Source organism: Octopus bimaculoides, chromosome 9 (genome assembly GCF_001194135.2).
Source record: "Octopus bimaculoides isolate UCB-OBI-ISO-001 chromosome 9, ASM119413v2, whole genome shotgun sequence".
Classification (NCBI taxonomy): domain Eukaryota; kingdom Metazoa; phylum Mollusca; class Cephalopoda; order Octopoda; family Octopodidae; genus Octopus; species Octopus bimaculoides.
In genome coordinates this window covers 43612766-43628682 of record NC_068989.1, presented here as the reverse complement: position 1 = coordinate 43628682, position 15917 = coordinate 43612766, and the positions used below count along the sequence as shown (strand labels likewise).

At 37.0% G+C, this 15917-nt stretch overlaps 1 protein-coding gene across 2 annotated transcripts in view; it reads right to left on the bottom strand.

Moving 5' to 3' along the window:
* Window positions 1-6255: 6255 nt before the first annotated feature.
* Window positions 6256-15917, bottom strand: part of LOC106883924 (39S ribosomal protein L20, mitochondrial) — a 26860-nt gene continuing 17198 nt past the window's right edge. For both annotated transcript variants that reach the window (XM_014935067.2, XM_014935065.2), the window contains 2 exons: window positions 9677-9742; window positions 6256-6454 (listed from right to left, as the gene is read on the bottom strand). In XM_014935067.2, coding sequence (XP_014790553.1) covers window positions 6353-6454; window positions 9677-9742 — 168 coding nt within the window. In that variant the 3' untranslated portion in view covers window positions 6256-6352. The remainder of the gene's footprint in view (window positions 6455-9676; window positions 9743-15917) is intronic.

Here is a 15917-nt window from a genome sequence, read left to right as displayed (position 1 = left end):
TGCACTGGGGTCGTTGTAATCGACTGGTCCCCGTCATCCAAAATTTCAGGCCTTGTGCCTATAGTAGAAAGTATGATTACTACTACTACTACTAAAGCAGTGAGCTGGCAGAATCATTAGCACACTGACAAAATGCTTAGTGGCATTGTGTCTGTCTTTATGATCTGAGGTTGACTTTGCCTTTCATCCTTTCGGGGTCAATAAAATAAGTACCAGTTGATCACTGGGGTCGATGTAATTGAATAGCCCAGCTCCTTCCCCCAAAATTTCAGGCCTTGTGCCTATAGCTGAAAGGATTGTGATTATTATTATTATTATTTGTTTTAACTAGATGTTCACTCTTCAAATGTACAAACAGGTGTTAAAGGATATATTCAAATAATATAACTTTACAGAAAGTTATGATTTCTTCTCTCTCAAACAAGGTATTTTACATTTTATTCACTGTAACAGATTAATTTGGGGTTTAATAAACATCACATACACTTCTCTGAATTTCTTACTGTAATAGCTTATGACATATGTACGTACATGCATAGAATATATGTCCACACACACACACATATATATATGTGTATATATATATATATATATATATATATATATATATATATATATACACAAACACATATTTATATAAATGTATATACATATATTTGTATGCATATATGTGTATAAACATTTATATACATATATAGATACAATGTAAAATAGATTGTGCTTGTGTTTACAAGGCTGTGTGTATACATATATGTGTGTGTGTATGTATATATATATATATGTATATGTTATGTGTGTATGTATGATTACACATATACATACATATATATACACGTTATATACATGTCCTATTATCTTTGAAATTATGACTTATCCTCTTCTTCCATCTCTTTCATTATCATTTCCGTCCATTGGTTCACTTTAGATATCTCACTGTTTCCTAACAATAGATTCTTCTTCAAAACAATTGCAAAAATGTTAGAATAAAACAGAATTAAGAAATCAAAAATGAAAAAGAGTGAACATTTATCATTACCTTTATTTTTACTTTCTCTTTTTAGGTCTCTTTCTCTCTCTCTTCAGAAAGGCATTCTTTTATTTCTGATAATTAGATAGTATTTTTAATTAACTTTTATGTTTATCAAATATTGCTTACAGAAACATGGGCTCAGTTGACCAACCACTTCTATAAATGCCATGTTCTGTTGAAATATTGTTGCTTACCAATCAATAGTGTGTAGATTAGAGTATTGATGCTTTTATGGTGATATTTTTTAACCTTCAGAATCTGATGCCCACAAAATCTTTCTGTTCATTTCAACTTTTATGATCAGTATACATATATATGTATTTATGTTTATATTCATGTGCTCTTTTCAACTAAGTTCTCTTGCTTTGGCTTCTGCCAAATAACTGTCTTTTGTCTGTTTTATTGATTTCAAGTCAGCTGAAAAACCGTTCTTTAGTGTTGTCTTTGAGGTTTTTTCCATTTCTTATATTTGTTATTGTTGATAATCATCATTGGTTTTTATGGAGATTAAATTTTTTTTAATTAAAGCTTGTAGAAAGTTTGTCAAGCACAGAGCACTGCATTTTATTCATTCTGTTCAACTAAATATATTAAGTTTTCCCACATGTAAGGTCAAAACAATGAAAACAAATAACTTATCTTTGAACCAATTTGCCTTCATCCAAGATTGTTTTCGAAGTAGATATTTTTCATAACTTTCCTTTTAAGTGTCATTTTATTATTATTATTATCATTATTTAGGAATAAATCTTGACTTCATACTAAACCATGACTATTATCCAGGGGTTTAAAGTTTGTTTGGACAGGTTTTATTTTTACCCTAGTGTATGTAATGACTCGACATATATAGGCAACAATATCATGTGTGTATGTTTATTGCGTTTGCATGTAGGACTGAGAATAAGTTATGTGTGTATGTAAATATTTATCTGCAAAACTATGTATTACTAGCCTGACATTTGTTGGCAACTATATTGTGTAAATGTATGCATATGTAAATATGTACACTTATATAAAGAAGTAAGCCTTAATTTGAAATAAAATATATTATAGAGCAAAGATATATAAATATTTATAGCATTTCATATTCTCGATAAATCAATAGTTTTTCTTTTTCACAATGGTCATCTATTTTTGGTAATGCTCATCTCTTTGTTTAAATAAGAAAACATGCAAAAAAAAACAAAAACCCAATGAAATAAAATAATCTCTCCGAAAATAAATTAAATGGAGATCTTGTAGTTGTGAATGTTGTTAATGAGAATGCAGTCTTGCCTCTGGTTAGGTAGATTTTAAATTTTAATGTTGAAATTGTTTTTAAATCAACCCTCAGAGTTCTGTAGGATACCATTCACTTTTCATAGGAGATATCTTGTTGAAGTTTCATGTTCACATAAACAAATAAATTTTATTCAAAATGTTAAGTGTTAACAAATATAATGTTTTCACATATTCAGCCTCTAATTTGTGAGGAAGAGAATGCTCACAGTTGTTATGCTTATGAAGGGAAATTATCCATGACACAAGTTCAACTTAATTTGTTCTGTTTTTCTTTGTTTTGTTTTGTTTTTGTGAAATCTTTCCTTATGTAATTTTGCCGAGATTTTTTTAATAAACACCATAACACTTTTCCCTTGACAATGTTTAACATAAATAAATAGTTCTATCTATAATCAAGCTCTGGCTTCTTTCTACACAGTCAGTTCTGTTTTTTGCCATTTGCTGTTGTCCCTAAAGTAGCAACAACTTTCTACTGGAATTACACCTCATTTGGTTTCACTTGTGAAGTAAAACCATTTATTCTGAGGATGAAAACAAAAACAAAACAAAAAAAATAAAGAAACCATACTGTTTGTTGGGAAAAAAGAAAAAATAAGAATTCCCATAGTTTGCTTTGTTAGTAATGTTTTAAATATTGATGGCTTTAGGCTTAAGGCTTCATCTTTAAAACACCTGTAAAACTTGATTTACAAATTAACTTATTTTCCATTCATCTTTGATATTAATTAAAATTTGATGAATTAAAATCAAAAGAAAAAAATTAATTATCTAAGTCTGCTGAAACTTTTTTTTTTTTACTACTTTCCTGATAATTCTCTTCAATGTTATATCAAAAACCAAAGTTATAATATCCAATGCATTTAATTTTTTTTTCTTTTTTAATTTTATGCCTAATTTATTTTTTAATATTTTTTTTTTACACATGAATGCAAAAAAAAATTTTTTTTTTTAATAAACTGCGTCTGTTTAAAGAAACAGGCATTTGTTTCTTCTTAGCTCCTTTTGCTGCCTTTGTTGTTGTTGTGTTTTAGACAAGCTTACGAGAGCACTTCTTCACACAACACATCATGCTGCACGCACTAACTGCAGAAGACTAAGCATGTACATATAAGAAAATAAACATTTCTAAAGCAATAACTTGCTTTTACTATCAGTATTTGACACCAAATTGGTTGCTCAGAAGTATGCCTTTTACTAATATACATACATATATATATATACTCATACATACATATATATGTGTGTTATATAATTTGCTAAGACTGTTTCTGCTATTTTCTACAATGCAGCTGACTAGAAACATTTTATCCCATGATAGTCATATTTTTTTTCTGCTGGCTTTTTTTGACATCATTGTCTCTTTTCTAAAACTTTATCTTTAACTGTAGAAAGGGATAAATAAAAGAAATGTTCTTTTGTTAATTTGTTGTTGTTTTATCTTTGTTTATTAAGTGATGCAGTCTATGTGGTTGACAACTGGACATCAAATGAAACTAACCAGTCTATTTGGACATCTTTTTACCATCTAGAACAGCTATGGGCAATATTTTGTGAGAAATGGGCTGCACGAGACACAGCTCACCATCAAGTAGACTACATGACTAAAGAAAATTCAACGTGACCTTGCATTTAAGCATGGTGTTCAGAAAGTACCTGTGGGTCACAATTTGCCCACGACTGATCTAGAAAATGAATTGAGAGTAATTTGTATAATAAATTTGTTTTATTAAGATATTGGATTCTTAAAATTAAAAGATTATGCTGCACTTCAGAACAAGACACTGAATTCTTGATGCTACAGTTTCCCAAACTACAGAATGAGATTTTAAATCTGTTTATTGGTATCATCTCTTGCCCTCTTTAGGGTTTTGCTCTGGTAACCCACTGCTACCATCTTACCTTTTTCCCCAGATATCCTACGCACCCTTATGTAAATGTGGGATAGCCATGTATCTTCTCCATAGCAAGACACCTCTGCAAATCCCTGGCATAAAATCCGCATTCTACCCTCTCAAAATTCTTCAACCACTTATTCTTTTACTCTTTTATTTGTTTTGGTTATTTGACTGCAGTCATGCTGGAGCACCACTTTTAAGGGGTTTTTAGTCGAAGAAATCAACCCCAGGACTTACTCTTTATAAGTTCAGTACTTATTCTATCAGTCTCTTTTGCCCAACCACTAAGTTATGGGGATGTAAACACACCAAAATTGCTTGTCAATTGATGGTAGGGGGATAAACACAGACACAAAGACACACACACACACATATATATATATATATATATATATTGGAAGGTTTGGAGGTGATGTACAGAAATTATATAGAAAAAAAATTAAGGTACTCAGAAATCTGGATGTTTGTACATTTACAGATTTTTATTAATGTCACATATTAAATAAAGCACTTTTCACCTAATCGTGTAGGATTTTCAAATCAATTTGAAAATCCTACACGATTAGGTGAAAAGCGCTTTATTTAATATGACATTAATAAAAATTTGTAAATGTACAAACATCCAGATTTCTGAGTACCTTAATTTTTTTCTATATATATATATATATATACACACATACAATGGGCTTCTTTCAGTTTCTGTCTACCAAATCCACTCACAAAGCTTTGGTCAGGCAAGGCTATGGTAGAAGACATTGCCCAAGGTGCCACGTAGAGGGACTGAAACATTCCCTCTATCCCTTCTATATGACTTATATTCCCCCTACCACAGTTCCCTTTGGGTAAGCCCTTTCTCTCTCACTCTGACTGTCTCTATCTTTCTAACTCTCTACCACCTCTCACTTTCCTTGTTCTACTGGGGTAGCCAAGTATCTCTTCTGTTGTAAGACAGCTATTCCTATTCCTCTAACATGCTCCAAACCTGGCCGATAACTTCTCCTGGTTCCACTCCCTCTCTCAGCTGGGAGGTCCTTGTCTTGTAAGTAACTTGGCAACCCTGCGGGTGCTGGTGCCACGTAAAAGTGCCTGTGCTGATGTCACATATAAAGCACCAGTGCAGTTACCATGTAAAAAACACCCATGCTAGCACCACATAGAAAGCATCCATGCTGGTACCTTGTAAAAAGCACCCATGCTGGTGCCATGTATAAAGCTCCTGTGCTGGTACCACATGAAATGCACCCAGTACACTCTGTAAAGTGGTTGGCATTAGAAAGGTTATCCAACCATGGAAACCATACCAAAACAAACAACTAGAGCCTGGTGCAGCTCTCTGGCTTGCCAGCTTCTGTCAAGCTATCCAACCAATGCCAGTATGGAAAACGAACATTAAAAGATGATGATGGATGCTCTTCCTGTCACCAACCCATATCTGCTTTCCAAGTAAGGTATTTTCATTCCACTGGTCCTCACGTATTAAAAGTAACAAAGCTGCTGAAACTACTGGATTTACTGCATTCCAAAGAATGTGGACATGTGCAGTTGGTATCCACATGCATGTGGATGCACATGCACGTACACGCATTGGGTTTCTTCTTAGTTTTCATTTTTCAATTCTACTCACAAGGTTTTGGTCAACTTGAGGCTGTATAATCAAAGACAGTTTCCAAATGGTCCCCACAGTGGAACTGAATCCAGAACTATTTGGTTCTGTGAAGAACTTTATAACTATATAACCATGCCTGCTTTGATAATAAATACTTAGTAAGCCAGGCGAAATGCTTAGCGGTATTTCGTCTGTCTTTACGTCCTGAGTTCAAATTCTGTCAAGGTTGACTTTGCCTTTCATCCTTTTGGGGTCGATAAATTAAGTACCAGTTACATACTGGAGTTGATCTAATCGACTGGCCCCCTCCCCCAAGATTTCAGGCCTTGTGCCTAGAGTAGGAAAGAATAATGAATTTAGATTTAGTACTAAATTCAAATAATGCCCTTTTGCTAAAAAGTAAGTTATTTCCATTTCATAATTAATCACTCTGCAAGGATAGATTTTTGTTTTGTCATTATTTATTTTTTTTACAGATAGAATTTTTATTGAAAAGAATATCTAAAACACAACAAAAAAGTATTTAAAAAATTGTCTCTATCACAGCATTGTACGCAAAATAATGCCAGGAGGTGGACCATCAAGGCCTTTTGGTGTGAATCCCATTTCTTTGTGATGTTGTTTTGCTAATTCAGTTAAACTCTGAAAAAAAGAAAAAAGATGGAACTCATCAAGATCATCTCAAATCAAATCAATATATTAGTGATTGATAATACTGTGTAACACGATTTTTGTCCTTGGGTAGCAACTGTTATTTCCTATTTGCTTGCCCTTAGAAATTATGAAAAATGGCTAATATTTCCTTCAAACTTTGCTTTTGTCACATTCATTCAAATCCCAAAGAATCCCTTTCAACGTGTGGCTATGATGCTCACCCACTACTCCTGCTCATCATCAGAGATGCACATATTGTCAGCCACTAAGGGACATGCTCATGTGGTTATGGTCAAGCAATTGACAAGCAAATCTGTGGTACTGAGCGGAATATTGGCTATGATGATATTTCTGTGCTGAATCTGTCTGGAAAGTAATGGAAAATAGGTCAGGTTCAAAACATTTCATGTGCAGGTCACAAAAACAAAGTTTGAAGGGAATTTCCAACAAGAGTTGATTTACAAAATTTCGAGGGAAACATTAATGTTTCCCTAGAAACAATCTCATTGGTTTAGGTGGGGTTGAGAGGCCATGGGCACTGCCCTTCCCTCTACATTCAGCAAGTAAGAATCTCATCATTATCACCATGATTCATATAACATGGGATGATTAAAATAATAGAGTAAAGGTCCCCTTTTGTCATAAATGACCCTCCAAGGCACAAGTCTGGGCAAGGTTGTTTGTGGAAGACTAGCAGTCACCTATGCATACCATCACCCCTTCTCCATGCCACCGATGTTATCCAAGACGAAGACAAAGTCTGATACAGCTTGGTACCAGTGATGTCATGACTCGTTTCTACAGCTGAGTGAACAGGAGCAATGTGGAATAAAGTGTCTTGCTCAAGAACACAACACACAGCCTAGTCAGGGAATCGAACTCCCTGCATCATGACTGTGAGCCCAACACTAACCACTGAGCCATGCGCCTTCACGATTAAAATAACAAGGTTCTGTAAAATTAGATCACAAGTAGTAAATCTTACTTCATAGAGTTACCCAAGAGCAAACCACTCTATTGACCAGGACTTATTCATTGTAAGCCTAGTACTTATTCTATCGGTCTCTTTTGCCAAACTGCTATGTTACGGGGACGTAAACACACCAGCATCAGCTGTCAAGCGATGCTGGGGGAACAAACACAGACACAAACATACACACACACATACATACACACATATATATATGTGTATATATATATATATGTATATATATATATATATATATATATATATATATATATATATATATATATATATATATATACACACGACGGGCTTCTTTCAGTTTCCATCTACCAAATCCACTCACAAGGCTTTGGTTGGCCCGAGGCTATAGTAGAAGACACTTGCCCAAAGTACCACACAGTGGGACTGAACCTGAAACTATGTGGTTGGTAAGTAGCTACTTACCACACAGCCACTCCTATATATATATATATATATATATTATGGTGAATATATTGTCATCTAAGTTATGCAAAAATGACACTAACACAGACATTTCATTTTAACAGATATATCTACCAAAATTACATAAAAACATCTTGAAATACTAACGAGTAAATTTATTTGATAAAATCGCCATTGGCTTCAACCACAGCCTCCAGCCGACTTCGAAATCTCTTCTGGACAGTCTCCTTGTTTAAGTTGGTGAATGCTGCCATAATCATCTTTGGTGATACAAAAAGTTTTGTTGGTCTCTCGCTCAAATACACTCGACACATAATAATCAAAAGGGTTGCAGTCTGGGGAGTTAAGTGGCCAGATGTTAAGGGTGATGTGGTCACAGAAATTGTCTGACAGCCATGACTGGGTTCCCCTGCCTGTGTGGCATGGTGCAGAGTCCTGTTGCCAGACATAGGGTCTTCCAGCAGCCACCCTCTTGATCCAGGGCAGCAATATCTCTTCCAGGCACTTGATGTAGGCCTCCATGTTGAGTCTGAGGTTGTGTGGGAAGATAAATGGAGGCATAACATCGTCATCACTAGTGATCACTCCAAACACCATGATGTTGACTGGATGTTTCATTTTGGTCACTCTTGGTACATGTCCTGAGATTGACACCCAAACACTCTGAAATGTTCATTCCAGTATGAATTCCAAGCAGCAGAGCATGCCGTTTGTTGTTTCCAGATTTCTGGCAAAGTGAATTGCGTCATACTGCTGTTTTTCTCACAGATAGTGCTCAACTGATCCTACTATACTGTGTAGTCGATAAAATCAAAAACAAACAACGTGCATTCGCGAAATTAAAAATATAAAATGGCGACAATTTACCCATCACACGTGTGTGTGTGTGTGCGCGTGTAAATATATATATATATATATATTTATATATATAGATAGATACATATATATACACACACACACACACACATATATATATAGATATATATATATATATATATATATTTATACACACACACACACACATAATATATATCATCATCATCGTTTAATGTCCGCTTTCTATGCTAGCATGGGTTGGACAATTTGACTGAGGACTGGTGAACCAGATGGCTACACTAGGCTCCAATCTGATTTGGCAGAGTTTCTACAGCTGGATGCTCTTCCTAACGCCAACCACTCCGAGAGTGTAGTGGGTGCTTTTACGTGCCACCGGCACGAAGGCTAGTCAGGCGGTACTGGCATATATAAATGTATATATATATACACACACACACACATATATATATATGTGTGTATGTGTGTTTCTCCTAAACATTTGAACAACGAACAGCTCAATAACCAGACATAATCACATGGAAAATTGTAAGCAAATGTCACTATTTGCATAAATTGTGAAGACAAAAATAACACATACATACACACACATATTTATGCATATGTTCATATATATATATACAACCCACAGCTATAGAAGACATTGACCAACACTGTCTATGCAAACCTTAACCCTTTAGTATTCAGATTACTCTGTCAAATGGAATGCTTATTAATCCACATTGTTTAGAATTAACAATGCATTATTTTGTAGCTTCAAGTTTCTTATTTCTTTATTGCCCACAAGGGGCTAAACATAGAGGGGACAAACAAGGACAGACAAATGGATTAAGTCAATTACATTGACCCCAGTGCGTAACTGGTACTTAATTATAGACCCCGAAAAAACATTATGCTCAACTTTAATTTGCATTTGAAATTTTAGATAAAACAAAAACAATTCCAGAGAAACTTGTCATAAATACCTTAAACGTGCGTGGTTCATAGATGGCGATGTCGGCTAATACTTTGCGATTTAGAGATATGTCAGCCTGAAGAAACCGAAGATGGAGAAAGGAAATATGAGAACATTTGATTTATTCATAACAGAATAAGGAAAGTGAGAGAGAGAGAGACAGAGAGAGTGAATGACAGAGAAACAGAGAGAGAGGCAAACAGACAGACAGAAATAGAGAGATGGACAAGAGAAAAATACAAGATATAATAGATTGAATAAGGGAGTGATAGAGATAAGATGAAAAGGAAGATACAAGTTGTAACAGATTGAATAATGGAGGAAGGGTAGACAGAGAGAGGGAGAAGTTATAACAGACTGAATGAGAAAGAATAAAAAGAAGAGAAAAAAAATCAAACGGTGTCTGAAGAATGTAACATACTCTGTATAATTATATATGAGAGTGTGACTGAGTAGATATATTGGTACTTTTCTGTCACTGATTTGCTTCACAATACATTCTATATTATTTCAAAGTTAATTTGTTCAACCCTATACCTGGTATCTTGCTATACTCAAGGAGGGTACAGCATAAGGTTTAAGGCTGCTCTCCTTGGAGAAGAGGCCTCGCCTGAAAAAGTCTTGTGCCTGTGCCATGTAAAAAGCACCCAGCACATACTGTAAAGTGACTGGTGTTAGTAAGGGCATCCAGCCATAGAACCATGCCAAATCAAACTGGAACTTGGTGCAGCCACCTGGCTTGCCAGGTCTGGTCAAACTGTTCAACCCATGCCAGCATGGAAAATGGACGTTAAAGAATGATGATGATTACTCAGTCAAATATAATGCTTATTTATTCACATTGTTTTGGATTAATAATGCTCAAGGTTATCAACAATATTTGGTTGTAACTTTGTTAACTTTTTATGCACAGAATTGAAATTTTGTCAACAGGTATATAAATACCAATGATTCACTATTATGTATTTTCAATACAATCACAGACTGTATGACGCATGCTACATGGCAGTGAAACATGAGCCGTGACTGCTGAGGACATACATAAACTCGCAAGGAATGAAGCCAGTATTCTCCGATGGATGTGTTATGTCAGTGTGCATACTCGACAGAGTGTAAGTACCTTGAGAGAAAAGTTGGACCTAAGAAGCATCAGTTGTGGTGTGCAAGAGAGACGATTGCGCTGGTATGGTCATGTGGCGAGAATGGATGAGGATAGCTGTGTGAAAAAGTACCACACCCTAGCGGTTGAGGGAACCTGTGAAAGAGGTAGACCCAGGAAGATCTGGGATGAGGTGGTGAAGCACGACCTTCGAACATTAGGCCTCACCGAGGCAATGACTAGTGACCGAGACCTTTGGAAATATGCTGTGCTTGAGAAGACCCGGCAAGCCAAGTGAGACGATAATCCGTAGCCTATGCCAGGGGTGTAACCAGCCTACTTATGCGTACCTTTCCTTCATTGGACACTAAAATCTGCTTGCGAAGACCTGTTGAGACAAATTCAATGACAGCACCGTATGACTGGCATCCTTGCTGGTGCAGTGCTAAGAGCACCATCCGAGCATGATCGTTGCCAGGGCCGCTGACTGGCTCCCATGCCGGTGGTATGTAAAAAGTACCATTCGAGTGAGATCGTTACCAGCGTTGCCTTACTGGCACTTGTGCCAGTGGCACGTGTAAAACAATATTCGAGCGAGGTCATTGCCAGTGTCGCTGGACTGGCTCCTGTGCAGGAGGCACGTAAAAAACACCATTTAAGCATGGCCATTGCCAGTACCGCCTGACTGGCCCTCGTGCCGGTGGCACGTAAAAGCACCCACTACACTCTCAGAGTGGTTGGCATTAGGAAGGGCATCCAGCTGTAGAAACTCTACCAGATCAGATTGGAGCCTGGTGCAGCCATCTGGCTCGCCAGTCCTCAGTCAAATCGTCCAACCCATGCCAGCATGGAAAGCAGACGTTAAACGATGATGATGATATTGTATTTGTTGATAGACTCAACAAATAAAGCCCTCAATTCAGCAAGAGGTAAATATAATTTGATGAATACAGGTATAAGAGTTATACATGAGCTACTTCAAGTTTCATGCTTTGATAGCTGAGCATGAAACTTGAAGTAGCTCATGTATAACTTCTATATTCATTAAATGATAAGTGTGTGAGTGGGGGGGGGGGGGGGGTAGAGGCCAGAATAGAAATTTAAAACTGGTTGCCTGTGCAATCAATGACTTTGTCCCCATTGTTGAATCTGTCAAAGAATGAAAGAAAATATTCTATATGTTGAAGCAATTCTTAGAAACTTTGCAAAGACAAAAGTTTTACTATAAAAGAAGACCTCCAATTGGGAAGTGGCTTTCATTGCAGTATTTGTTCTGACTTGGTATTCTGAATTCAAATCCTGTTGAGATCAACTTGCCTTTTCTCTTTTTAGGGTTGATTAAAAAAAAGTATCCATCTTCACGATGGATTAGTGGAATTCTAAGAATGTCACAGCTGATACGTTGCAGTGTTTTCTTCCAACTCTTTATATTCAGAGTTCAGATCCTACAGTGGCTTACTTGGATGGTAGACTTAATCTCTTGCCCAGTTCAATACCACTGCCCGGCACCTTGGGTGCCTTTAGCAAAGTCCACTATGTAAGCACTCAGGCCAGGTTATTGGCTCGAGAACAGCTTCCTACCTCCCTTGCACTAATCTCAGAGACCCTGTGAAGGGTCACAGATATAAGCTTCCCTCTTGACCAAAAGAGAAAAAAGGAGGAAGTCATCATCATTTAACATCCGTTGTCCATGCTGGCATGGGTTTAACAGTTGACCAGGGCTGGTAAGCTGAGGGGTTGCACCAGACCCCAGTCTGATTTGGCATGGTTTCTATGGCCGGATGCCTTCCTAACGCCAACAGCTCTGAGTAATGGGTGGTCTAACCTGCCACCGGCATGGGTGCCAGTTGCATGACACCAGTATCTGTCACAACTATGATTTCACTTGGCTTGATGGGTCTTCTTCTCAAGCACAGCATATTGCCAAAGGTCTCAGTCATTTGTCGTTGCCCCCGTGAGGCCCAATGTTCAAAAGGTGCTTTTTACATTCCACTGGCACAGGTGCTGAATATGCGACACTATCATCAGCTACATTGCCTCTGTGAGGCCCAAAAGTAGAAATGCCAATCAGTGCTGACGTCTGTGTGTGCACAAGATACAGTGGGATTGTATAACAGAGAAGAGCTTTATATGAGTAGTACATCTTACGAGTACCTATAGAATTAATTTCTTTTTTAATGCTTGGCTGTCTCCCTAGAAGTAGTGAAGGAGGGTGCTCTGAAAACATAACAACCAGAGTAAGAACACAATGGAAAAAGTTCAAAAAGCTATATCTCTACTGGTAAGGAAGGAAGTCTATCTCTGAATGATTGCATGATATTAGTGTACTGTAAAGTAAAAATAAACATACAATCGATTAGAAATGGAATCTAAGAGATGGATTCAGATGAAACTTTTGGGAATGTTTGGCCTCGTGACTGGCACAAATTGATTAGATTTGGGGATTGATTTGGTATCGGAAAAGGATTCTTGATAATTTTTCCTGTTTTTTACTAAATTTTTTAGAGCGGTTGGGTTCATTTTTAGTATTGTTGTTTGTGAGAGCAGTCGAGTTTATTTCAGATATTCTCATTTTAAAAACCATCTCTGGCTAACTGTTGAGAGGACGTTGGTGTTGCCTTGGCAGAGGTTTGTGCTCTCTGAGTGCTCTGGTTATCATTATTATAAAGAACCAGATGGGAACCATGGCAGGAGAGTCATAGCTGAATGGGAAGAGATGTGTTTTTTATCAGTTTTTTTTTTTTCTCTCTTTTGAGTTTGTAAGGATACTGTGGTTTGAGGTGAGTGTATGAGTAAGTGGGCCTGTTATTGCCAAAACTTGTTATAGGATTACTGTGTATAGAGTTTTGTAAGAGCAGTGATTATTAAATTTTTTGTTGATATAATGAAAAGACGACGATCAGGTTGGCAAATTTTTGTTTTTCTCAGCCAGTACATCACCATCATCATCATCATCATTTAACATCCGTTTTCCATGCTGGCATGGGTTGGACAGTTTGATCAGAGCTGGCAAGCAGGAGAGCTGCACCAGGTTCTAATCTGATTTGCTTATAAGCTATTTCTGTAAAAACATAGAAGATGGCACAGAAGGTGAGATTAAGATGTGACAGAAGCACCTTAACAAAGTGAAACCAGAAGTGAAGATCCTGTATATTTCTGACTTTGCTAGATCCATACTGTTAATTTAGAGGGTGATGTCACTCATCTCTAGAGCTGGTATCCTAGAGATCAATGACCGGGATCAATTGAATGTGGTAAAAAAACTAAAGTAAGATTTAAAGAGGTATTCACAGAAGGAGTATTTCTGGCCTATGGGAAACTAAGAAGAGTGAGGTGGAATGGGGAGTCAATAGATGTCTACACTAATGAAATTAGGAAGATGGCAGACTTAGCAAGATTTATAACTAGTTTCATGGACTACATGTCAGCAGCCCTTCAACAGTTGCCAAGCACAGACATCTGTTAGGGTATGACCATTCCATAAGATACAGGACTTGAAACAGCTGCCTTAGTGAAAGAAGGTGACAAAATGCAGGTGGTGAGGAGCCAAGGAAAGCAGGGTTTTAGGAGGCAGGAGCTACACATGGTGAAAAACTGTACAGAACTGAAGTCAAAAGTTAGCTGTTAAAGACAGCCAGGAAGGCTACCTAGTAAAATAGTGCAATAGAGGAAATATGCAAGGAAAGTTAGTGCAATAGTAGGTACTCCTACCTAGTAAAAGCACCCTGTTGCATGTTACTAACAGGGAAGGAAGTGAGGGCCCTCATTGATATTGGTTATACCACAACACTAGTCACTCTGAGATTGGGTGATAAGTGGAGCGGGAAGAGCAAAGTGAGGGCAGCAAACAAAAGAGAGATCACATGCAAGGGTATAAGGTGGCATCAATGGTACACAGAGCACAACTGGAGTATCAAATGATCATGATAGATTACATTGTCAAAGGTGTTTGGTAAAAGATGGACTATGGAATGGGGAGGGAGAGCATTAGGTGTTAAAGATTGAGGTGAGTTGCTATGAGAGTACAGTAAAGGCAGTGAAAGCCCAGGATGCTATGCAATAGGATTGAACTAGGGACCTTGTGACTGAAACAAACTTCTTGAACATTTAGCCATACTACGGCAATAGTACCTTGTGTACTTCTTGACAGATATATATATATATATGCCTGTGCTTAAATGGATTAGGAGGGAAGAACAAATTCATTTCACTTTATGATCAACACTAAGATTTATTGACTGTTATTTGCATAAGCTACTCTAACTAAAATGGGGAATTGCAAGGTCAAACATAAGTGATAAAAACAATCTCACATGCACAATATCATTTTAGCTATTTAGATATAGCAGGCAAAAAATAAACACCATAAAACAAAACTCAAATTAAATAATAATAATAATAATAATAATAATAATAATAATAATAATACTAGGCAGTGGCTCTCATGGCTTCTGATCTTAACGGATAGGAAGTATTAACATGTACATGTTTTGTCTTGGTGCAAAAGATGAGCTAAGCATATATTCTGCTCAAAACTGTAGATTTGCTTATCAGTTGCTTGACTTAAATCTTGGGAGCTGACAATATGTACATCTTTGATAATGAGCAGGATAGTGGTGGAGCATCATAACCATGTGTTGAGAAAGATTCTTCAGGGCTTGAATAATTCACCTCTAGAAACATGGGTGTTTCATTCATCATCCTTAAATAACCCTTATTCAGGGATCTTTTGAGCAGGTTGAGCTACGAAACCTAAAGAAAGTTCTAACTGGACTCCACCTGCAAGGTCAAGTGCTTTTTATCTTGATATGAGGTCACCATGTCACACACGTATGAATGCAATGCATGTGACTGGTGTACCTTTATCAGACGGGTAGTCATGATGGGTATAATGGGCTTCATATATTTGATGGTGTGTGCTGCACTCTCACCCAATAATAATCATCATCATCATCATCATCGTTTAACGTCCGCTTTCCATGCTAGCATGGGTTGGACGATTTGACTGAGGACTGGTGAAACCGGATGGCAACACCAGGCTCCAGTCTGATTTGGCAGAGTTTCTACAGCTGGATGCCCTTCCTAACGCCAACCACTCAGAGAGTGTAGTGGGTGCTTTTACGTGTCACCCGCACGAAAACGGCCACGCTCG